General features: G+C 39.4%; 1 protein-coding gene across 2 annotated transcripts; it reads right to left on the bottom strand.

Annotated features, from left to right (window-relative positions):
• Positions 1 to 694: 694 nt before the first annotated feature.
• Positions 695 to 19,615, bottom strand: LOC112159967 (XK-related protein 6). Of its 2 annotated transcripts, XM_024294237.2 has the most exons (5): positions 19,110 to 19,615; positions 18,876 to 19,033; positions 12,556 to 12,752; positions 10,508 to 10,925; positions 695 to 9,694 (listed from the first exon to the last, which is right to left on the bottom strand). In XM_024294237.2, the coding sequence occupies exons 3-5, from the start codon at positions 12,722 to 12,724 to the stop codon at positions 9,190 to 9,192; spliced, it is 1,092 nt and encodes a 363-aa protein (XP_024150005.1). In that variant the 5' UTR covers positions 12,725 to 12,752; positions 18,876 to 19,033; positions 19,110 to 19,615; the 3' UTR covers positions 695 to 9,189. The 2 variants fall into 2 exon arrangements, with proteins under 2 accessions (XP_024150005.1, XP_024150004.1); XM_024294236.2 differs by having other exon boundaries at positions 18,876 to 19,453.
• Between the last annotated feature and the right edge of the window lie 6,269 nt (positions 19,616 to 25,884).

Genomic DNA, 25,884 nt, shown 5'->3' with positions numbered 1-25,884 from the left:
GTCCGCCATATTGGCTTGACCCAGATCACTTTTGACGTTTATTTTACAAACATTTCTCTTACTAAAAGCTTCCCCTCTCCTCTCTAGCGCCTGTTGCTTCCTAAAAAGTGAGGTGTGCAGACGTCTCACTACAGGCTTTCCTCACTACCAGCACCTTTGGTTTGGTCCTGACTGATGAAGTCAGTCATTATGTGAAGAATTGTGCTTTAATTCTTGTATTTATGTTACTGAAGCTTTTAGGCACAAATTTTGCACTCTATTCATGTTTTGTCCTTGAAGTTAGAGTTTTTTTTAATGGGGGAGCTACAGTATGTTGGTACTATGCAAAAAATGTTTTCGGGGTTGCAGATTTCATTTCTCTACTACCAAAATGTTTGAAAACTGTGAATAAAATTAAATTTATGATCAAAGCTTTTGTTTGTTTGATTTTTTTTCTTTTTTTATTAATGGTCAAAATGAAGAGCGACACACATTTGGAAAAATTACGTCATTTTCCTTTATGATTTTTTTTTTCATCATAGCAGTCACAACATTACAACGTAATAAAATGATAAATATATAAAATCAAACCGACATAATACATTTCTGTATCATCTGTACATGTTTTCATTGAAATTTTAAAACCTCTATTTCTTAGCAGTCTGTTTGTTATATTGTAAATCTTTGTCTCTTTACAGATAAATAGATTCTTTTCTTTTTTTTTTTAATTTTCAGGAAGTATTGTAAGAAAAATAACACATTTTCTAATGATGACGAACAACGGCCATCAAAAATACGCAACTTTTTCCCGGAAAACGCCAAACTCTGCCCTAAAACTAACCCTAGACACAACAATCGGACTAACTGGAGATGCACAACACAACCTCTGTCTGCGCTCTTCCGTCTGCTCTCTGATTGGTCAGTTATTTGGTGTTAAGTACAGAAACCCGCATCCCCAACGACATGCAGGAAAACGAAGGATAGAAAAATTCCTGAATGCATAGGGCTGCACAATATTCAGAAATAATAGTCTACAAACTTGCTGTCTTGACATTATACTCTATATTTGTTCATAATGTAATAATCAATGCAGAACGCTGATAGTTTGTCAATTTTTCTAATAAATCATTACGTATTTTAGATGTTATACTGTTTGAAATCAACAGGATTTGAGGTTTTCCAACTACCAGCTGTCAGTTTATTTCATGAAATTTCTCCCAAATAGATGTAAAAATATTCTAATCTTGCAGGATTGAATGGGAACTTATTTTTAAGACATTTAAAATAATATTTTTTTACAATTAAGACATTTATTGTCTAAATAAAACTACAGTTACAGTAAAAATATTGGCGTGTTTAGTCAAATTACACAAATATACAATTTCTTGAGTTTGTTTAATGCACTTCCATAAATTAGAAAGTAAAGTTTGGACTGCATATGTCACTGAGAATTGCAACGCATAGTGAGTTTTTTTTGTAAATGTATGATTTTTCTCTGCTTTTGAACACAAATCACGAGTAAGTGAAAGAATCACGCAAGTAAAAAAGCTTTGAAAAGGCCTCAAAATTGAGGCTGGGTTGATAAAGTCGATTAATCGATCTGAATTAATTGACTTCCCATAGGACAGCACTGTTTTTCCTCATACTTTCTTCTTCTTCTCGAATAAGGTGTAATGCTATAGCGCCTTTGCCACCTAGTGGCCAAACTGAAACGCCCTCCAGGAGAAGCAGAACAATTGTTAGTTTCTCCATTTGAGAATCCATGTAACACTGTATGCTATTACAATCTCATAATTTCACCAATACATTTCACAGAATGTGAACTGTATCTGATTAGTACGAAAATCTTTAAAACATATATATAGATTATAAATGTATTTCTGAACAAATGTTTCTAAATGTGTAAACTGTGTAAACTCAAAAATGAATTGAATTGAGAGGGTCGAAAGACTAAAAAAAACATTGGAATTGAATCAATCAAGGCTCTGGTGAATCGAATCAAATCAATTCTGGAAATTACTCAGAATATCTTCAAACGTCATCCTTGTTTAGGGAATTTTAACTTGAGAAAAGATTCCTGCAACAAACTTTTTTTTGGTAAAAATGTCTGAAACCCAACTGGTTTAGTTCTTGAGGTCATGAATGAGAATTAAAAATTTCAATCACACTATTGTCAATTTGTACCATTTTTTTGTGACCATTTTGAAAATTTCATTTTGAAATTTGACTCCAAGTCACTGCAGTGCAAATACCAATTCAGTGTGAGTTTAGTAATAAACTGTACACAATTAGCATTTCTTGTCTTGACTAGTTTATGAAACGATTCGCGGAAACTGGATTCAAAACCACCATAAAAAAAAGGAGTGTCTGCAACCCAACTGGTTCTAAACCCCTTAGCAACCTTTTGATAGTTTACGCAAATAATGTAATTCCATGTAGGTTAATTGTGTTAATTAACGTGTTGGAATTAAGATATTGGTTAAAGCGTTACGGTTATTCAAAGAACTACTGCTCCATTAAAGGGGTAAAATAGTCTCAAGATGTTAGCCCCAAAGGAGTGCTAGCTTACCATTCGCATAGGATAGTTTACACTTTAGTTTTTACGTGTAATAATAATAATAATTGAATAATCGCGATGACCCATTTCTGATCTATTGTGCAGCCCTAATTTGTTTTTTAAAGAGACAAAAAAAAATAAAATGACGCTGTCTGGCCAATTATCTCCATAAACTTCCCCTTAGCTATAAAGTCTAATATTAGTGCGCTAACACTTAGGACAACACGACGGCACAGATTCCTACAAAACCACAGTTTTCAGTGGAGCTGTATTTTCTTCTCTTGTCGTTACATTCGCGCTATTTATAAAGAACGATTCCTACATATCAAAGAGTCTTCAAACCCATGGAACAATCACAACAAAATAAAAAGCTACTATTGCACATCAACGTTGCTAAAACTAATGCCCCCACCCTCCCCCAAGCAGAAGACTCGGACAAAATAAATAAAACGTACATCCTATCGGTACATCCAAGTTAAGGTTTAGTTTTTCACCCTTCCCTGTGCTTTTAGTGTCCAAACCCGAGTCCAAACCGCTAAATCCTCTCCCCGTAACGTTAGCGATTGAATCTGCGAATTTCTTTTGAAAAGAAAGGATTTCCTAGGGACTCCAGTTTGGTAGTAATTGGTCTGAGATCAGGAACGCCTCGATGAGTGCCAACAATTCCATGACTCTCAACCAAACATCTTTTGCGTTAAAAATCAAAAGTGTACGAACCGCTAGAAACACAAGAGCTGGCATTCTCGCGCACACACCCACACCCAACGGTCTCATATGCTCCACAGACCCTGATAGTGGAACATTTTTTCTTTATCTCAAGAAACTTTCGTAATCAGATGCACATTCCTATGTCGGGAGGTGGAATTCCACAAAATAAAAGTCACATAGTTTCCATCCTCCCGACAAATAAATCTTTGTGGCAACTAATAAAGTATAACACTACAAATAGATGCATAAAGTTTCACATTTGTTTTTCTGGACTTAAACACCACTTTTAAATACAACTGAAGGAAAAAAAAAAACAAGAGAACAGCAGTTTTGTCTTTTTTTTGTACATTTTCTAAGCACAGAGCCATCCTGCTTTTTGAACAACCTTGCATAGCTGTAGATGTGTAGCCATACAATACAGACAGAGCCTCCCGTTGATTTGATCTCGAGTGCATTCAGGGTAAGGCTCTGGTTTCCTGGTTGAAAAAAGAAGCTTGTGGTTTGCTGTTGGTAAATTCAACTGCAAACTTTATGTTTTTTTTTTCTTTTTTACTGCTAAATAAACTCTTAGATGGTACCTGAACGTTGAACCCCAACACTACATTTGAGTACTTCCATACACGCACACAAAAAATAAACAAATATTTGGTTGAGTCTGACCTGATTTGACTGTTTTAAACCTGATCTGACGTTAGCTGGAGTTCTGGGTGCAACGGAGGGTCGTTTGTCTGGAGCAAAATATAGATAAAAGCTTGTGGGTTTGCTTCGAAGCGCAAGAAATCTCCCCCTACATAACCCCCAACACAACTCTGCAGAATCCGTTCATGTGTGCACCCCCAAGTGTGCAACATTCATGCAAAGGGATTTGACACCAACACAAATGGCTGACTGAGTTCTCCGAATGGCACGTATTGGAGTTTGTCCCTGATCCGTGCCGGATGTGCGGCGAGTGTCTGGATCGGGGAGAACCAGAAAGCAGCAGCACCACCCTCCTCCTTATGGACTCGAGTGACGTCTGCTGAGATGATAAGGCGTAGTTATGTCCTCAGGTAGGAGAAGGAAGGCGTTGCTGCTTTTCTCACACTCTCTACAACAGTTTTTCTACGTCCATTTGAATGTGAAACAACATATTTGGCTAAATTTTTCCTAACTACACATTAAAAAAACATCCTGTTCCACTCAGTAGCACCATGTGAAAATTGTTCCCAAATTATAAAGGGGTAAGGGTTTATTGGACGTCATGTGAGTGTGAGGTAACGCCCTGGACTGTTAGGACTGTGTGTCGGCGCGCCTCATGCATCTCCCTGCTGTAGAGGAAAACCCTGTGTGTGTGTGTGTGTGTGTGTAAGTGTGTGTGTACGTTAAGCACATCTCCCTGCGTCGGAAACTTGCATAGCTTCTGCAGGACAGGAAGAGCGGTTGTCCCTTTTGGACGGAGCCTTTGGCACAAGCCTCGGTTGTCAACTAAAGGCGAGCGCTCAAGTCGCACCACTGGATTCAAAGAGACAACCTGCCCTTATTGCACCATTAGTACAAGTGTGTGTTTTTATGTTTGCACCATATAAAGTGGGGTTAGCAGCCAATTGACTCTGTGGCTTTAGAGCGTCGCACCATGTAATCAGCTGCTTGGGTTGTATTTTCTCAACAGCTAAATCAATCTGCCCCATTGCAGCTAATAAATTGTCCGGTTTTGCTGCTTGGCTAGCACCAGGAAATAAAAACGCAAGCTTAAGCCTCCTGTGGTTGAGCTTAGGAAGATACTTTGACATTTTTGGGACATTTTGCCTTTTGGTAAAAATGTTTTATCAATAGTTTCTAATGGGAATGTAGAAGACCTTATAAAATGATCTGTTAAACTACATATTCTTTTTTTTAAGTTAAATTGTCTTTTATTAGCTGCAGTTTTGTTTAATTCAAATGTCCAGAATGAAGTGAATTGTGCACTTTTTTTTTACAAGTAAAATTATGTTTTTCTTAGTTTTTTTTTCAATATTATTACTAAAGTTTGTAAGGATTTAGATACAATTCTCTCTATTTATGGCTTCGTTTCAACAGCATCCTTCATTTTTAGCAACTTTAAACATGAATAGACACTATTTTGTACCTCTTTGGAGCCTCAACCTCGCTTAAATGTCTTTTATTTATTGTTTTTATCCTTAGGCTCATCACGCTAGAAAGCAGAATGCGTATAGAGAGTATTTGTTTTTGACATGTTGCACTTGTGAGTTGTTCCAGAAGCAGTTGTTTTGCTGTACTTTTTATGAAAAGGATCGAGTTTGATTTCCAAAATAAAACTACAGCTGCTAATTCTACTTAATGCTACCTACGAATAAGCTGTTGACCTTATCAATTGTCCAAAATAGACAGAGTTTGGACTCGATAAATTCTAAAAAAAAAAAAAAAATGGGTAGAACTTGCAGGTTAATTCCAATTCCTGAATTGGAATTAAGTGTGAAATCCTCTTTTACATTTATCAGACACTCAAAAATGTCAAAGTATCTTCAGTTTTTAAATATTTCAATGTGATGCTCCATGTTTCTCAAGCTTCTTCTGGTTGGAGGTCAACAAAAAGAAGCTTGAGTTTGTTTGTGCTCATAGTCTCTAACCGCTCCAAATGCGATGACTCATGGTTTGGTTTCACGACTAGACTAAAGGTGTGAAAAGCAGGACACCTTAATCCACCACCTTTATATACATACATACACATATTTTTTCCCGTGTTTCGTCATGCTGGAGTGGCAAGGTAGCGATTGACAGGCCGGCCGGTGACTGATGTATTGGCTCGTTTGTTGTCGCCTGCCAATGCAACAGCTTGGATTGGAGGGATAAACAAACTGAAAAAATAAATAAATAAAGAATGAGCCACACATCACAGCTCCACTGTGGGTGGCTTTTGGAGGAGAGAACACAAGTCATCTGGACGGTAGTAATGATTAAAATTCACAAATGTTTCATATTCGTTGGCAGCAGCCTGATAGTGTTGGACCAACATGACCAAAAGATCACATTAAGACATTATATGATTACGATACAGGTCAACATATTTGATTTTTCTTTTTTTTATCTCTAAACATCTTTATTAGGATTGGGAATTGCTAACATGGCAGCCATTAACCTCCTCTATAAGCATTACAGGAAACGATGGAGAACTGGAGCACAGAACACACCAAACAGCATGTTCTGAGGGGTTTTGAGGGGGTTTTGAGGCAACAACTAAATTAAATCACTAATATATTGTTCAGTTAAGTTTGAACCAATGTGTCATTTCAATACGACAAATATTTTTACGTCAAAGTAGCTAGAACTTTAGAGTGCCTTAAACCAATAAAATGTCAGCTCACAGTTTATTCTGTAACTCTTTATGTGGTTTTTAATTATAAAGTTTTATTTGTGCATTTATGTTGCTTGATTTTCTTTAGCAAAAAATGTCTCTTAGTAGCATTAAGGAAAACTTTTTGCTTGGTCGTTTTACCTCTGAGCTAATGTAGCTAGCTTCTAGCTAATGATTTGGAAAACAACAGTTTTAAAAATAATTTACACAAATTTTGATTAACGTATAAATAATATTTTCAAAGAAAATAATGTAGAGCAAATAATGTAGAAGCTCAAATTGTTATGCTAACAAGTCGATGTTAGCATACTTTCAATTAGAAATCGAAGCTATGCTAGCTTATTTCTGTTTGTTAGCGTTTTGTGTCCTCCATCTTATTGTGCAAACAACTTTAAAAATTAATAACATGGAAACAATTTACTTAAATTGCTACTTAGCCTTATTTCTTTTCTATTGTTTTTGCCAATGAAATATCGGATAGAGATGGTGCGCTACGAGTTGCAAAGTTGGACGCCATATTGGAAAGGGCAACATGCTGGACAAAAAAAGGATGTGACTTTTTTTTTTAAGTAAATTATTCCATCCAGCTAATTAAGAAGAACTTTTAAAATACATTTTAGGAAGATCTGAGTGAGTTCACTCTCAGAGTGGTGACCTTTTAGATTGATCTTGTAGTGTTGATTGCAATATCAACACAAGTCTATTTAAAGTCAATAGTAGCGTGAGACTTTGCACTATTTCCATGTTTTCTAGCATTGCCATCTATCTTATTTTGTTTTTTGAAGGATGACCTTAGTATTTGTATGTGTGTTCGACCTCTGATCAGACGAGGCGACTCGCTGAATTGAAGTATATTACTAAGTGGAGGAAAAAAAAAAAAAACAGGATTCCTTCAGTAGCAAAGAGGGAAGAGTGATATGTGGCGTACAGAAGACCGCCTGCCTGGGGTCGTTTGGGTGCCAGGGAATGGGTGGGGTTCACTTGTGGGACACCCAACCCAGCCTCACCCACCACTATCGAGTGCAATTCCCCTGCAGTGGTGGGTCGTGACTGGCTCCTGTTTAGCAAAGAAGGGCTTGGCCACCTGCTTTACACCGCCCCACCCCCACCCGGACCTTGCCCCGCCCGTGCCGTAGACTGATGTCGAATAACCACCCGAACCGTCTTGAAACAAAGACTCCAGTGTAAATCTTGGTATGTGTGTAGATTTGAATATAATCCCAACCAATCATTAAGTATGCATTGTTTCCAATATATTTATTTATAGAAGGTTGCCGTTCATCTGTTGCACCTTGTACAAAAAAATTAATACCATGGTGCGGGTTTTATTTTTGTGATGATTAGATTTTTTTTTTTTTAATTGGATCAAAATTTAGCATGCAGTTGTCATTTTACTGTATTTGCTAAGTCGTGTCATTGTTGACTCCCCTTAACAATATGGCGTCACTCTTGACATACATTGGACGATAGTAACAGGCGAGCATCGACTACCTATAAATATAGTACATCAGTTTTTTTGCGAACTAGCTACCTTTGCACGTTAGCAAGTATTTGGTAGCATGATCCTCCTTTTCTAAGTATTAGTACAAATAAAAATGTGCAGCATTTTGGAGATAAACAGTTTATGGTAATAATATAATCATTCCTGTTTGTATACATGTCAAAAAAAATATTTTAAAAAAGCGTATGCATTTTAGAAACTAGGGTTCGTATTATATGAAAGGTAATTAACAGTTAGCGAGGTAGCAATTTTAGCAGTAAAATTTTTGGACCATATTAAACATAATATATGTCATTTTGAACGTTTTAACAAGATATATTTAAACAAATAATTTGTATTATTAAAAATTATGAATCAAATTATCACCTTTTTTAATCTTGCATCAGTTTACAACCGATTTTGTCTAATGCGCTACACACGTTATTATAATCCAATTTAGTCCAGAATATTCCAATAAAGTTGGATTGTCTTAATTTTATTATAATAGACATTATGACCACAAAGTTGTATCAAAGGGTTTTTTTGGATTAATTCGTATGAAATTCTCTATCTTTCCTGTCATGCTTTCCTGGTCTGCTGATAACTTTTTCCATCAAACTCTTCAAAAAAACTTTTTTCTTTACTAAAACTAACAGAAACACAAAAATTGAAGCACCCTTTCTGTACATGTATTATATATACATACGGATTTTTGACTATTCTAATAGGTTTCACAATCTCCTATTATTATTGAAAGTGACTCCTTGTGTCACGTTCCTTTATTCCTCTGAAACTTGTAAACAATGGCAACATAAAGGGCGTGATCAAATGTGGATGTACATTTGTGTTGCTTGTCATTTTTTATTTCTTTTTTTTCTTTGCGACATAAAGAAAAGTATGTGAGATTTAAAAGGAGGTGGAGCAAAGAAAAGGACAGAAAGAAAGGCAGTGAAGCAGCTCACTAAGCCGTGGGTTGTAGAAATGCGCATGTGATTGTGCGTGTGCTTACGCAAAGACGAGACAAATTGTTTGTGCTCACATCAAGTCTGACGTGTGATCATAAATCTTCAAGAACATTCACATATCGTATTTTTTTATGGTGCTTATGTGCTAAAGTATACATGTGTGTTGGTGTCAAAGTGAGGACTCGTACTGAAGCAGTTCGTACAGCAAAGGTCCGTCGCGGTATCGGATGCCCACGGCGCCCGGCGTTATGTACTGCAGGATGTTAATAGTCCTACGCAGGCGCCTGTCGACGTAGTGGGCGTCCCACGCCGGGTAGCGCTTCCTGGGCATGTCGATTTTTATGAGCGGACCCTCAGGTTTGGAGGTGGTGGGAGTGGACCTCACCTGGAAGACGGGAAGACACGTCTCAGCCACATCTTCGTCCGTCTGTGACTTGACCATGTGGGCTGGGGTGGGCGGGGCAGTGGGCGGGGCAGATGGGGGTAGGGGGAGCCCCCAAAGCAGCTGGGCGCAACAAGAGGAGGCCGGACTCGGCTGGAGGTGGGCAGTGGCGGGATGCAGGAAACCGTAGTACAGGAGCATGATCAAGACGCCACCAATAAACGTAAAGTAGACGCCGCACAGAGCTGGGACAGCGTAGGAGTCGGTCAAAACTGGATCCCGGTAGGCATACCTTAAACAAATGAAAGAAACACTTGAATAAAAACTATAAACAAAGTTCTAAATCTTTCAATTATTCTTTGAATAAAGAAATACTTTGATAACATGTGCTACAATATAGGATGTAACGCATATTACCCAATCTCTTATAGAGTATTACAACCTATAATTTCTTCAGTCTATTATCCTTTATCCATATGAACTAGACCAGGGGGCGGCAACCTGTAACAGTAAAAGAGCCATTTGGGCTAGTTTTCTACTAATCAAAACCTAGAAGGAGCCGCATAGAATTGAAATAGATCGGAATAATCTTTTATTACGGACTCAAGGTCCAAATAACAAGACTATAATAAAAAATTTAAAAAAACTGAAATTCATACATAAAAGGTCACTTACACTACTGGTTTTTTTTACTTTAGTTTGGGGTTGGACCTTGGTAGTCTTAGTTTGCGGGCTTTGTTTATTTGTTTTCTTTAGGTAGGTTTAGTTAGACAGCCGACGGTCAACATGGCTGGGTCAGAAATCTCCCTGACTTATTTTATGTTTGGCCAAAGAGCCACCATGGAGAGATAAAAGGGCCACATGTGGCTCTGGAACCGCAGGTTGCAGACCCCTGAACCAGACAAAGACATAGACCATGGCTGACGAAAACAGCCGAAGCTTTTCTTAATCAATGAGTTCCTGAAGTAGTACAACCTAAACACTATATGTACCTCCTAGGGACCTCTTAAATACTTTAGTAGGTAAAAGGTTCAAATTCAAGGGGTTAATAGTAGTAGTGATTTCCACTGATACTTTATACAAAACATTTCCCACAAGAACTCACCATAACCCTGTGAGAATGGTGTTCTCTGCCAACACTATGATGTAGTACACTACCATCCTGTAACGCGTCCGACCCTCCTTCACATTGAACCAGCAGAAGATGTAGACGATGCCAACCACCATGTTGAAGAGAACCTCCTCCCACTTGGACATGCAGAAGTCGGTGCCTCCATGAACCACCCAGAAGGCCATGGCGCACCAGTGGAGCACCACGAAGATGCCAAAGTAAATGTGGAAAAGGGAGGCGAAGAGAGCGAGCGAGAGGACCCGGGACGAGATGGTCAGGAGGCGCCAGAAGAGGTGGAGTAGCGCACCGCGATAGCTCATGCTGCGTTGGTCGTCTCGAGAGTCTCGCAGCAGTTTGTGGTAAGAGGCCAGAACCCAAGCAAGCGACAGGAGGGAGGCCAGTGAAGATATGCCTACGGATTAAAAGGAAAACCAGGGTTTGTAACCCACAACAGTACAAGTATGGGTTGATCGTGCATAGACTTTAGCAATACAAGTCTGTACATTAATTATTATATCCAACTGGGGGTAATTTTAATAAATACTCTTGTTAAGCCTTAGTCACATACTCATACAGGTTTAATCTGTATTGGTTTGCATAGGAGTTCTCTACAACCTGTCGCCCAGTTTAAGACCTTCTTATTTCGTCCAGGCCAACTTACAGGTTTCCCCTTATTTTGACTGACAAACAACTTGTATATAGGGCAGTTGTGACTTATGTGCATTCAAATGTGCATTCAAGTGGCCACTTTCAATGAAACGTCTATGTAAATGGACGTAAATGCGCATTTTGTTCTTCTGTGTTCAGAACTCTAACGTTCATGCATAGCTACGCAAGTTTTAAGTCAATTTTTGAGCTCTATGTATAAAACACACAACCAATGAACACTTTGACCAATCAGGAAATCAAATTTGTTATATAAGTAGTGTCCTTTTCAATACAGAGAGTGCCAACTGGTTGAAAATCGATCATGAAGGAGTGTCTAGTCCAAACAAGCGTAGCTCTACAGTAGGGTTGGACAATTCCATAAGATACACACACTTCCTCCTTTTTTATGCCAAATACAAACTATAAACCATCAGCTATTGTGCGTCTTATGTCACAGAATTATGCCGCCCTGAACCTATGTTTGAGTGGACATAACATATTTGGGGGCTCATCCGGGATATCCTTTACCTGCGATAAGAAGAAATTAATGATTGTAGTTTGAAATTAAATTATGCAAAATGTCAGATAATTATTATTGGCTGCCCCAAGTGTGAATGGGACTCTGACAGTAAAATGCTTTGGGCCTTCAAGGAAGGTAGAAAAGCCCTATCTAAGTATACACCAAAGTCTTTCAAATATTGTAACAGACCTGTGAAAGAAAAAGCCTGGAGAAAGATTCAAGAGACTTGCGCTACATTTCGTGAGAGTCTCTTGTAACTAGGAGTACATGCGCTAGTGTCGGGTAGAGACAGTCAGTCCTAAATCTGTTTATTAGAACGGCATTCTTGGACCAACAGATACATGGATGGAAGGAATCCTGAAAACTTTTGTGTGGCTCTACGAATTTTTCAGTTCTGTTGACATTTTGCCTAAAAAGACTCTTTTACTCCCCTTTAAGATGTTAAACAATTGACTGTTTTTAGATACAGAAAACTATCCTACGCAAGATAAAAAAAAGCTCTTCATTTTTCATATTCTTTAGAAAATCATTTTTTGAGACTCATAAAACACCAACTACATTAGCACTACACGTTTATGACTCATTGAGGGTGTTTTGTGTAATGCTGAGAGCCGTAAAACAAGCTGGCGTGTGGCACGACGCAAACATTTGGTAATCACTCATAGTGGTATGAGTCTCACAGATGAAGTTATTTTTAATGCCCCAGCTGCCGCTTGCATCCACCCTCCTTGGTGGCTGGCTGGATGATGCATTTCCTGGATGGAGGAGGTAGAAGCCTCAATCTTAGAAACGTCCCAATCAGAGAACAATGACAAATAATTGGCTCCTTGAAGAACCTTTTTGGGAGTGTCAGACAACACGGAGCTCCACCTACACTGAAGGGTCTCGGCTCGGTTCTCCTGGATCATGATGCAGAGCTGCAGCACCAGCTGAGGTGCAGACTCCAGGAACGTCTCCAACAGACGCAGCATGTTGACGTCCGCGTACTCGAACATCATGGCCCAGTACCACCGTCGCTGGTGCTCCTTCTGCCGACGAGACATCAGGCCGAGATACAGAGTCCTGATGTACCTGCAGGGGGTTCAGAGATATATTTCTTTAACTCAAATTAACACTGACTTACTAGCATGGATCCATGACTCAAACAATAAAAACATCCGATCTGGAACTTGTTGTGATATTTTGGTTGTGACTTGGCTGACTGGACTACAATTGAATTATAAAATTCCTACAAATCTGTAGTCACAATTCTATTTCTGACAATCTGCTACACAAAACAATTGACTCATTGGGATCGTATTCAACAGATGGCTCAACAATGAGTAGACAAATAGCATCTATAACAGCCATAAATAGTAGTGACTCAATTTTTGTTTTGAATGGAAACACCACTAACACTTTGGGTTATTTTTAAGACTTGTTATTTTTGTTATTATCCTTATAAATAAAACTGAACACAACTTTGCTCTTAATTTTGTATCACCTAATTTTGTTTATGTACAAATATTTTGTTTTTTTCGTCATTTTTTGTACTATTTTTACTAAAACTACCTATTTGCTTCTTATTTTAAATATATAACAATGTGATGGAATTAATAATTATTTAAATAATGAACACAAGCAGTGTGGTGGTAATGACCATGCTTTCTGTCTGAACTTATAATGCTAACATGAGATTGAAATGTTTTGTTGGTTCGGTCTATTTTTTCTTAAACTGATTAAAAACCTTTTTGGGGATTATTAATGACAAACAATACTTTCACCTCGAAATGTAACAATTCTTGAAAACCAAATTTACTGGAGCCAGACGAAGACCTCGCAATAATAACTTGATGGGGTTGTTACACAAGCTTATCGATTTTTATTTGCTATGCCATAACATTTTTAAACTTTTTAACAAAATAAAATATTATGTCTGATTTCAAATATTTTTTGTACTGCTGTGCATTCAGTTTTTTATGCTTTTGTGTAAAATATTCTAGTAACTCAAGAAAATAGCTAGTGCGCTAGAAAATAGGCTAGCAGTCGCACGAGGAGGTGTTATCTCAATTAAAATATCAGAAAAAAAAACGTATTTTCATAGCAAATTTTATAACATAAAGGGCGTAAACAAATTGGATGGATAATCTATGACATCAAAAACAAAAATTTGAACAGAATATCAAGGTCTAAAGTGGAAAGGCAGAATAAACCAATAGGGATATGGCTCCGCCCACTTCAACATTGATCTTAAAAGAGCGTTTTTGGGTGCAAACACATGACAAAAGAAAACAGCAACACTTCTTTAAAAAAATAGAAATGCCATAGAAATAATGACTCAGACCAATCACTGCTTACTAATGTCATGTGGTCCCACAATGGCGTACACCGGAAAAATGGCGACTGAACTGATTTAATTTAGTTGAAAACGGAAGTAAGGTATTTTCTACTGGGGATATCACAGCCTTGATTTATCTCTTTATATATTTCAATGGTTGCAACACTTGTTGCTGATAGCCAGCTAAAATGTTACCTAAATGCCAAATTAGCTTAAAAAACAAACAAAAAAAACTTAGGGCAGCCAAAACAGCTATCATGTAGCTGAAATATTAGCTTAACTTCAAAATAGCCTAAAAAACTGAAAAAAAAGCCTAAATTAGCCAAAACAGCTACCATGTAGCTGAAATATTAGCTAAACTCTAAAATAGCCTAAAAAATCTTAGTAAATGCCAAAATAGTCCAAAAAGTTAGCAGACTGCTAATTTTTAAAGCTTTAAAACCGTAACTTTTTAACATAATTATGAATAATAAAAAGGCAGGAATGTTATTCCAGAATAAATCAACTTAAATCTTAAATAACTTTCAATATTTTACTGTCCATATAAATATATTTTGTCAAAATTACACAAGTTGGAAATAAGTGTAAGATAACATCGGGGCATCAATATTAATAAAATAAAATGATCTGGAGGGCCGGATCTGGCCCCCAGGCCTTGACTTTGACACTTGTGGTCCAGATTAATTGCTTACCTCCATGTTTTATATGGATTTCTGATCAGGGAAGCTGCAGTGCATGAGTGTAAGGTGTTCAATTAAGCTTTTTTTAATGAGTAGTGCAAAGATATTCATGCTTTTGCGCACTGGCATTTTTTTCATGGCGCTGCATTATGCATAGGTCTTTAAGTGTGACTATTATGGCCGGCCGAGTTGAAACACGCGTGCTCGTTTCACACGACATAAATTATGCAGCATCCATAGGAAGACGCTCACGTGAGAAGTTTCAAAGCTGGAGTGATGGACGATTACGCTACACTGAAACAGTGCGTGTCCTTGACTCAAGAGCAAAGACGGATGAAGACATGTTCTAAAAATCTGCAACCACCAATCTGACGGCAGCTCAAAGTCACACGACGTTCCGATCCAAACCCGACCCCCACCGTTCTCCTTCCCCTCCTGCTTTCAATTCCTTTCCCCTCCCCCCCCTTACTCTCATTGTACACCCCCACACACACTGGTATCCTCCCCCTCTCCACAGCTTCTCCACGTCTAAGCGATCTGTCTCAATCAGGCCAAACCATTTTTCCAGCTGCACCTCCTTCTCCAGCTGTACCACTTTCTCCACGTAGGAAGAGTCCACTCTACACTCTAAAGGGGGAGTTCAGGTGATTGCAGAGGACTTGAAATTATTAAGTTTCGTCCAACTAGAGCCGACTACACACCGTGAGAGGAGGGAATTTGTGTCTCTCACTTGTTTTCCCCAAGCAGGGCTTTTAGCACTACAATTAGCACCTAGCCCTTCCAAGCATGTGTTTGTGTGTGTGTCATGGTGGTGGAGGGGTAAACCGTAAGTAGGAAAGAGAGAGTGTTGCCAGAAGCACAGATGCTTTTTCTCTTTGTACTCTCCACGCACGCTGACACTCGCAGGAAGAGCCGTGACACCGTTTTTCCACCGGTCACACACGCTGACATGTGTCAACACGCACACACTTTGACTGTAAGGACCACGCTGTGCCCACACAACTACACACTACTCATTATTTTTTTCCTATGAAGCTATGCTCACAGCTTTTGGCAACGTGCGCGCCAATAAAAAGTCTATAAAAGATGAGTTTTTGGCTTCCCTGTTAAAAATGTACGTTCACACGCCGATTAGATAAGATTTTACGACCGTTTTGGGGTCTACGCACAACATATTGGTCAAACTTTGACCAATCAGAGACTCGGATTTGGTAAAGACCTATGGATTTTTCATTTAACGGACAAATCGGTTCAATTCAGTTCTAAAGTCACAATTTTTTTTTTCCGATTTTTTTTTTTAAACAACAAATTCAAGGTATTTTAGGCAAAGTATGTTTTCTTTTTGCCACTTACAGATAAACAATTATACAAAATACTGAAATGATCACAATCCTTTCATACAAGGTTCATGTTGAGGTTCATGTGACGGACAGCACCGCTCAGCGTAACCCCCCCTAGCCGCTAAGCGCCCAAAATGTTTAATCCGGTTCAACATTTTTACGCATAATCGCAGCAGCGAAGCAAAACGATCAATCAGGGACTCGGATTTGGGAGTGGTGCGTGCGTAGCGTCCGCTTCAAAGCACGGAAGTGTCAAACATGATCACGAAAGAGAAATGAATCCTTGCGGTTTGGGCACGTTTGGATTAGTATGACACCTGGACAGACGTTAAAGGAACAGAGTCTTGAAAACAAAAAAGACTAGAGCAAGATTTGGGGCATTTGCACCGTTTTGACTTTCTTTGCTCCAGGGTTCTCCATATTGTAGGTGGTGTAGGAGCACTAACGAACAGTAAAAATACAGTAGAAGAAGATTCTCCTCCTGCCGATACTTGTGTGCTCCGGTGTGTATACCACCTGCTGAACGCGGCCGGTGTGTGAGCACTTTGTACCGGGTGGAACATTCAGTGTGCGCCTAATTTGTGCGTAGAGCTCGCGATCCAACTAAAAAACTTGCATAGCAGCATGCGCTCCGTGTCACAGGCCAAGAATACTGGTGTGTGCGTGTTTGCATTGACTTTTCATTTGAAAGTGTCCACTTGTTTTTAAAGCTGTCAAATCGATTTTTAGTTTTTCTGCATCGATGAAAATGTTGACGAGTCTGAATCGTTTTTTTACCGATTCCCGAAGAATCGTTACATCCTTAAACAGAAGCGTTCGGTCGGACTTATATGACACCAAGTTACAATATATTGTGATATGTAGTCCTGCGATTGATTCTCGATGGGTTCTCATCAAGTATTGATCTTTTATTTTAGTTTAAAGAGACTGTAAAACATTATATTCGTCATCCTTTGGTGAGACATTCCTTCGGAGGTAGCCGTCGCCAGCTACTTGAATTATTTAATTTTTGTTTTGTTGTTTACAACAAATTTGGACTTAGTAGTGACACTGCTATGCATGTTTACTATTGTTAACACTGAATTTTTACAGATAATTCCATTTCAATTGGTGTTAATGCTTGTCAAAGACATAGTATTACTGGTTTCAGCAATGATCCATTTAAGGGTCACCTTAAGGTCCTGATCTACTTGAAACTTTTGTCAACTTTTTAGATTATCCATAGTCTTTACTGACTAACAACTTTAGTCACATTAATGGTCTGGTTTTGATGCTTGATTGGTCTAACCCCCCCCAAAAATGGTTTGTTTTAACTGCTGTCTACGATTTTACCAATACATAAAATGTCTAGATGCGCGTTTTGCACAGAAAACAGGAAAAAAAAGGAAGAAACCCCTCCCTGCTTGTCTAGTGTGAACACCATGTGTTATGTTCAAGAATACTGGTTCTTCCACGCATGTCACATACCCTGTGTGTCTGTAGCTCCAAAATCCAACACATTCTAACTCCCAACTCGTCACATATTGACGTTTGCTTAAGGACCCGTCGGCGTCACTTTTTGACGTTTTGGGTTTCCAAAACTTGTTGTTTTTTTGACGTACTGGCTGTTCCCATTAAATCACAGGTCAGCAACCTCCAGGCTACGATCCGTAACCGGTCCAGTACCGCGACACGTACACAAACCTGGTACTGGAACCTTAACCTGACACTGGACCAGATGCCATACCAGTACTGGACCTGAACCAGTACCAGACTTGAAAACTGAAAAGACACATCAAAAAGTGACGCGTTAGGGTTCTTAACCAAACGTCAATATGTGACGACTTGGGGAGGAGAATTTCTCGGAACAGATCTGTTCAAACTACAGGTGACAGAGATGTGCAAGTAAACAGTAGAAAAAAAGGAAGAAGCCCCTCCCTGCTAGTCTAGTGTGAACACCATTGGCTAAACACATGTTCAAGAATATTCTTTCTTAAACATATTTCACATACCCAGTGGGTCTGTAGCTTCAAAACACATTCTCACTCCCAAGTCGTCACATATTGACGTTTGGTTAAGGACCCTTCCGCATCACTTTTTAACGTTTTGGGTGTTCCCAACTCGTCGTTTTTTGACGGATTGGCTGTTCCCATTAAATCATGTGTCCCCAACCTCTGGGCCATGAACAAGAACCGGTCCAGTACCACGACGTGTACCCAAACTCTGACTTGCACTTATAAACAGTGGCGGACATGCACTAATAAACAGCAGAAAAAGTAAAAGAGGAAAAAGCCCCTCCCTGCTTGTCCAGTGTGAACACCATTGGCTAAACACATGTTCAAGAATACTCGTTCTTGTTCACATACCTGGTCTGTCCACAGCTTCACACTGTAATTTGTTTTGAATACATTTTGACTTCTATAACTTGTGCCACTGATCTAAAGTTAACCTCCAGAACCAGAACCTACATGTTTTTTCTTGATGGTCCAAGTAACAATGTGTTACACAGTGGCTGGTGCGCTGTCTATGGTGCTGAAATGTATTCACCACACTAACATTTCTTGTTTTTCTACAAAAAGATGAACTTTTTTCTCTAAAGAGAGTGTTCTAAAGTTAAAACATGGAGTAGACCATAATATGAGCAACTGTTTTCTTCTGAATTCAGTTTTTTTTTTTCAGACTGCAGTGTGAGTTATTAAGTTTTCATGAGATGGCACAAAATCCACTAAAGCTGGAGCTCTTCACAGAGTTTATCAGTGAATGTGGATCAATGAACATCCCACACACTTACTCACACTAGAGGGCCTGTCCTGTAAAAAACCTGACTGACTGACTGACTGAGGGGGGTTGTGTGCGTGGCTGTTTGGCGTCCCCTCACCTCCACACCTGCCCCAGCTGGAGGATGTGTATGGTGGCCTGCCACAGCCAGATGGTGGCCAGCTGCAGGCGGTCCTTGCCGGGATAGAGGCAGCCCAGAGTGACCGTGCCCCGCTTAGTCAGCCCCTCCACATCCCCGAGCCCCCCGCCGGTGTAGTCCTGCACGAACCAGCGGAAACTCAGAATCTGCACCAGCACCGACGGAACCAACACGAAAAAGAGGGTGAGGCCGAACCAGAGGTAGTCCTGCCTCTGGTAGTAGTCCACAGCCAGGCACAGGTCTGTGCCAATGTCCCAGAAGAAGACGAGGAGGGCGAGGATGATCCAGAGGCAGTCCAGCCACAGCTGCTCGCGGGGAGGGCAGTGGGTCTCCCGGACTCCGATCCCTCCGACGGGCTGGCCCCCGCCGAGCAGGGAGCCGAGGCAGGCTGAGCGGCAACCCCAGTAGCAGGCGGAGGAGCGGCAGCACTGGCAGATGTGGATGGCGGCGGAGTCCAGCGGCTCCTCCGCGTCGACATCGTACAGCTGGGCGAACCCGCCGCACCCCGCAGCTTTGCCGCCGTCCGACTGCGCGGCCATGTTTCCCTTCCCGCTCCTGCCCTCCCGCGAAAAACACGACAACCGCACCGTTTTGCTTGCTCGCGGGGAGCGGACTCCACGTCACTGCCCGGATACCTGCCGACCCTTTCCCTCGCGCGCCGCGGCGACTGCTGTGTCTCTTTCCCGCCCGGGGCGCGAGGAGCCATCAGAGCCGGCGGCCGCGCGACCGCGGCTTCCCTTTTGCCTCGTGCGCCCGAGACACCGCCCCCGGGCCAGCAGCGGAACCGGTTTCATCTGCTAGTCCAGCATCCAGACCTGCGCGCGCGGTCATCTGCACGAGCTCAGGGGGGGCTATGACGTCATGCAGCGCTTGCTGTTCATAGGAATTGATAGTGCGGAGAATAATTAGACTATATGGGGGTTAGTGGAAATGTAAATGACAGTTAAAGGGGAGAAAATGGAGGTTAAATTCGAGAGAAAATATTTTATACAGTTTATGAAAGAGAAGATAAATGACTTTATATGTGACGTGAGTCACAAATATCGTGATTAAAGTCAAATACGAGAGAAATTGGCAGAGAATACGTATTACGAGATCGTATAAATTGGAATATCGTGAAAAAACTAACTTTTTAAATCAATTTCTGTAATTTAAATTAGAAAAAACCGCCAATTGTATCACCTGTCATCTCACCTACAAGCTTTTCCAACGGCATTTTTTCGTCTGCTACTAATTCACAACAATTTGACTAAAGAAATACCAATTAATAATAATTTTATTTATTTTTGTCCTCCATCATGAGAAAAAATGTTACAAGAACATGTTAAAAACACCAAAACATGATTTTTTTTTTATTGCAGGGAATTTTTAAATGGCATCAGACCAATTAAACACGGAGGATTAGGGCACCAATTGTATTCTTCAATGCTCCATGGCATAGAGGTAGTCCTGGACGATATGGAAAAAAAATGCACATCACAATATAAAATATTCTATATCACGATAACGATATATATCACGATATACGACAACAAAGTATATTTTCAGCTATTCAGTGAAAAAATGTAATTGCTTACTTTTCTGACTATTTTAAGTAACAGATAACTGAATAATAAAAATTAAGAAACAAACATTTTGTGTAGCTAAAAAAAATCAAATTAGAACAGATGTGGATGATATACTGCAGCCTTCACATTTGTTCCAAAAATCAAAAGTATTTAAACTGAATTTAAAATATAAAATAAAAAAACTTTTATGAAAAGCATTTTATAAAGTGCACAACAGTTTCTGAGTAGAAAAACAAATTTTTGCACCAAATTCTGCTAGAATTACATCAATTGCATCAACTGTTGAAGAGTTATCATAACCAAAACAATATAAGGACTGCAGCTAAAGCTCCAATGTTAAAGCTATTTTTTTTTCTTCTTTCAGAACTTAAGTCAGTGAGCAGAACTTCAGTCTCATTTTTTGAACGCATAGCTAGCTCTCGCTAGTTTTACTTTGAAAATAGGAAGCTTCCCTGACATTTTATGTTGAAGATTCGTTTACTTTTGGTAAAAGTCGCGCAGCACATTTGACTTTAAAATCCAACACTATTCGGTATTTTAGCAATAAACATTTTATGACACTCTACTATATTTATAAAGATCACGAATGAGAGATCTTTGACGTCGCAAGTTTTCGCACTCGAATTTTCGGGAGCAGATTGCGAGAATCCAAGTGTTTGGATACTTGTTACAGTCCACAGCTTGCTTTATCTCTTATTTTTTGTAATCTCAAATGTTCATTTTCTTGGACTTTCCTTGAGTGATAGGTTTGTTGTGTTAGCATCGGTGCGAGGATAGCCTATTAGCAAAACTTACATATTGCTGTCTTCAGGTCATCGTCGGACATCTTGAATCCAAAATGTAACCATATCAATTGGGTATCTGTCTGTTTCAACTCCGTGGAAACAACTTTGTGCTGTTCCAAGTCCATTGTTCTGCACTCGTGTTAAATAGCGTAAAGTAAGTCATAAAATCCGCGTGAGTGTGAATCAAAGAATGTAAAGCAGCTTTACCACAAGACGGAGTTTCTTTATGAAGAATATCTTTTAAATTTGTCTTTATTTTCACTTATATACATTTTTTGTGTACACACTGATGAGGCAACACCTGCGCAATTGTGTCGGGCTATTTAATGACATATTTGGCGTAATAATTGATTAAATTGGGTTAGAGACGCTATAAATGATAGAGGAGAAATGCCACGATAGACGCTTTTCTATCGCTCACACGATATGTATCGTCATATCGCTCAGCAGTGTCATATCGCCATCATTAGCTATGTTTCCACTGACTATTGAAATCGGACAAATTGGATTTGCAATAGCAAATTTGTCAAATGGAAACACGAAAATTTAGAAAAAAAAACCTTGCATTTATCAAAAAAGTTTTTGCCCTTGAAGGAGGGTTTTGAGGCGTACCGAACGTATTTCCCAAAACTGTAATGAAAACACTTTTTTAATTAAATGACTCACATGACCAACAACCGAAACCACGCTCAGTAACGAGAGGTCCCACAGCATCACAAAGCTCATTAGAAGTTGAGTGTGTCGTGTGGAATTGTTGGAGCTCTTCAGTAAAATCACCAACCACCATTTCCCAAAATCGCTTCATCCGTAGCCTCTCCCACGTAGCTTGAATAAGACGCCAATGTCTCTTTTGAGAGATGATGATGACCACTAGTGCCGTGGAAGAAATATCTGCTGTAAATCAAAGCATTGTTTACAACCGTCGCCGTGTTTTTGAATGATTTATTGCCTGTCAAAATCGCTTCAACATCAGTTAGTTCAACCAGAATTAATCCATTTAAAAGGCGCTCCAGATTTTAAAGCTTATTGTTATTCTTTAAAAAAAAACAAGACTTTTAAGTCACTTTTAGTGCGTAAAATTTGGTTCTTTAGAATTTCTTTGAAGATGATCACATCAAAGGTACTAATAGCAACAGATGGCACTTCAAACTATAATACGGAAACTTCTCACCGGCCTTCAGGCAACTTGGATTTTGTGCCTCAGTACTCTTCACTCAGACTCCGGGACTTTCATTCGATTTGAAAAGTTAATTTACTTTAATTTGAAAAGAGAACTTTGGACTATTGAGCAATAGGTTCTGACTAGAGAAATGCAACATTTGTAGCCTGTGCCTCCACTATATTTGTCAATGATCCCTCAAATTCTTGACTGGATTATGTTTGACAATCCTTTCCGGTGGCAGACTGATGACCTGTCCAGGGTGTACCCCCTCCTTCACCCATGTGTGCCTAGGTTGGGCTCTAGCAGCCCCGTTACCCCAAAAGGGACTAAAGCGGTTGAAACATATTGGAATTCTTGTGCAAAACTCTCATAGTCACTGTTTGGGTTAAAGAAGATTTCTGTACAAGTTTAAATAGTATAGAGGTTAGGAAATATTTACATCAGAAAAAAATGATAAAAAGTACAAAAAGAATAAAATAGAATAATAAAAAGTACAAAAAGAGAGTCTGAAATATTGCTTGTTGACCAATTTGAGAAGACACATTGCTCATATATGTTTAGTGAGGTACTTTTTAATGTACGATTGACGTTTTGTGTCTCTCTTCCTGTGAAAGGCGTCCATGAACTGTCTTAGGGAAATCTGACAATGTTGTTTAAGTCCAACTATCACTTCTTGACTGTTCACTTTCCCTGACACTGCGCCCCCTACAGGATAAACACTTCTTTAAATTAATTAGCTACAGAGAAACGACATGCCACACTAACCATCAGCCTTTTTTCTCCCTCCTTTCCCATCACTCCATAATCCCCTCTTGTTGGCTGACCACAGCCTCCTGCCTTTGCCAGCCTAATCATCCACAACACACTCTGTGTGTTAATCCTGCTCTGAAAGATGGAATAAAATAAAGCGGGAATAAGTGGGAATGTGGAAAAACTGGATTTATTCGCAATGAGAAAGATTGAGGAATTCTTGGAAGAAAGGAAATCCTTAAAGTAGTGAGGGTAGAATGAAAAAAAAAAAGAAAAAGCGTTTCTATAATAAGGAGCATGAAGGAAGTGTGGGAATTAGGGATCACCCCTGCTTCCTCAGCCGCCCTCATTTAACCGCATTCCCCCCATCACTTTCGCCTTCTCCGCGCAAGCTTGTCCACTTTCTTTCCCCCTTCGTCCACCGGAGATCAGCCTCTGTTGTCATGACAACCAGCTGAGAGACTCAAGGACACGGGAGAGTTAGCGGATGGTCAAAGAGCTTCCTGCACGCCACAGTGGCATCAGCACACAAACTTCAGCTTGTTTGTCTATACAAAACTGAATTCAGTCGTACTAATAAGCCTGTCTTTCAAACAGCTAGTAAAAATACAAACGACAAATATTTTCTGCTGTTCATTCAGCAGATTAACAGCACTCTGATTGGAGCTGTGATGAAAAAATGCAATTAGGAAGATAGAAATCATGACGAAAAAGGTTCCATTTCAGGAGATTCAGATATGTAGAGTTCTGCAGACACCATCAATGGAGAAATGACTGAAAAAACCCAATAGGTGAAGATCTCACAGCAGAACAAAATGTTTGAGAGGATGGATTGCAGGCTGTAGATGGAGACTGACAGTGGTTCAAAACATCACAAACCTTTAATAAAAGCAAGAGCTTGACAATACTATTTTCTCTACATGAATTATCAATATCTGGTTCAGGACTTAATATCAAATATTAATAGGTTCAGGTGATAAAGGATCATTAATATCAGTGATGTAAGCACTAGATGCGTGACTTTAATTCGCCTCAGAGCGCACCTGTACCATTGACTTAACATTGAAACTGAATAGCAAATAGCGTTTGGTGTGAATGCACCTTTAAAGATCTCGTACATGTCCTCAACAACTCCAGACTTCCCTCTACAAACCAAAGCTTCTTTTTATATCATATCATATATTTTCTAGATCTACGAAGACACAATATAGCTTCTTCTGATCTTTTCCAGAAGTATACTCACAGTGGATTTACGGTTCTCAGCCATTTAGCTGCTCAGAAATGCTCTCTTCTGACCTCATTCAAACTGCCAAAACTCTCCCTTATAAGGCTGACTGATCATTTTCTTTATCTATAGTTTCCATAACTGCACAATTCCTTTTAAAATAGGCACCAGAACACCTCTATTCCATTCCTCAGGCATTGTCTCACTCTAGTGATCTAGTTAAACTGACTATATGTCTGATTGTATTTTTTTTTAAAGTGAGCCACCAAATAAAAGAGCAGAAAACTGAAAAAATAATATTCCTGTGTGCCTCACACTAAAATAATTCCTTTCCAGCTCCGGGGACTTGGTGGCCTTACATGATTCCCATCCCTGAGCCAACACCCTCCAGCCGGAGCAACTCATCCCCGTGTCACTGAGCTATCTCTTCCAGCCGTGTATCACCGCTGCAGATGCTCCGACTTATCATCAGCTCCGACTCACATAGTTAGAGACATCTTAAAGGCTATTTTCACAATTATGTTGCAGAATCGGCTAGAAACTTTCCATACTGATGAAGTAATGAACTGTTTTTCTAATGGAAGGAATTCAATCCGCAGTGAAGCAGCATTTCAATTTTTAACGCTGAATGTCCTCCTTCTGAAAGGCCAGCCCGGTTGCTGCAAGAAAATAAAGACCTTTTGCGAAAGGTGATAGACATTGTGTGTATTTGTATACATACAATGAAGATGTGAAAATATGCATTTAAAAAGTTGGAGTTTATCATGTTCAAATAACAGTTTTGTGTCTATAAGATAAGGGTTTGAGATGGGGAGGGGGGCGGGGGGGGTCATATACTGAAAGATTGAGAAAATTACAGCAGAGCTGAAAATAACTAGATGCAAATCATTTTCCTTTCAGAGGCTTGAATGAGCAATCTGCTCTTCCAGGGCTTTATAACCGATAATGAGAGGAGCTACTTAAGCGTCGAGGCAGAAAACGAATGAGAGTCTATCTGCTGGAGATCCTGCGACTGCATAATGTAAAAAATTCAGATGTTGTTCTTCGACCGGATAGTTGGCTGTGTCAGTGAGGACAGCAGCTTCCGTTTGTGAGATGAAACAAGGACAATCCTCCCAAATGAGCTTGAAAAACCCAGTTGCACCACAAGTTAAGTTAAGTAATTCAACCAGTATTTGAGTTTAAAAAATATGTTGGATTATAATTGGTGATTATGTTTTAAAGCTCCTCTTCGATCATTTTTTGATCTATTTTAAAAGTGTTACCAGTGGTCTTTTAATTATAATTATGCCATTATTAATCAAAATTTAAAAACTGTGTTGTTATTTAGGACATAGTTTCTACAAAGCAACAGTAGTTCCTTGGAAATTTCCTTGAATTGTGAGCGGCACCGTTTCCTTGGAGCAACCCCGCCCCCTTTCCCCTCTCCATTGTTGAGAGCTCAGAGCAGAGAGCTTTTAAACATCTTTTAAACATAACA

Source organism: Oryzias melastigma, linkage group LG2 (genome assembly GCF_002922805.2).
Source record: "Oryzias melastigma strain HK-1 linkage group LG2, ASM292280v2, whole genome shotgun sequence".
Taxonomy (NCBI): domain Eukaryota; kingdom Metazoa; phylum Chordata; class Actinopteri; order Beloniformes; family Adrianichthyidae; genus Oryzias; species Oryzias melastigma.
Note: the sequence above shows the minus strand (reverse complement) of the source record. Positions and strands in the feature narration are given on the sequence as shown.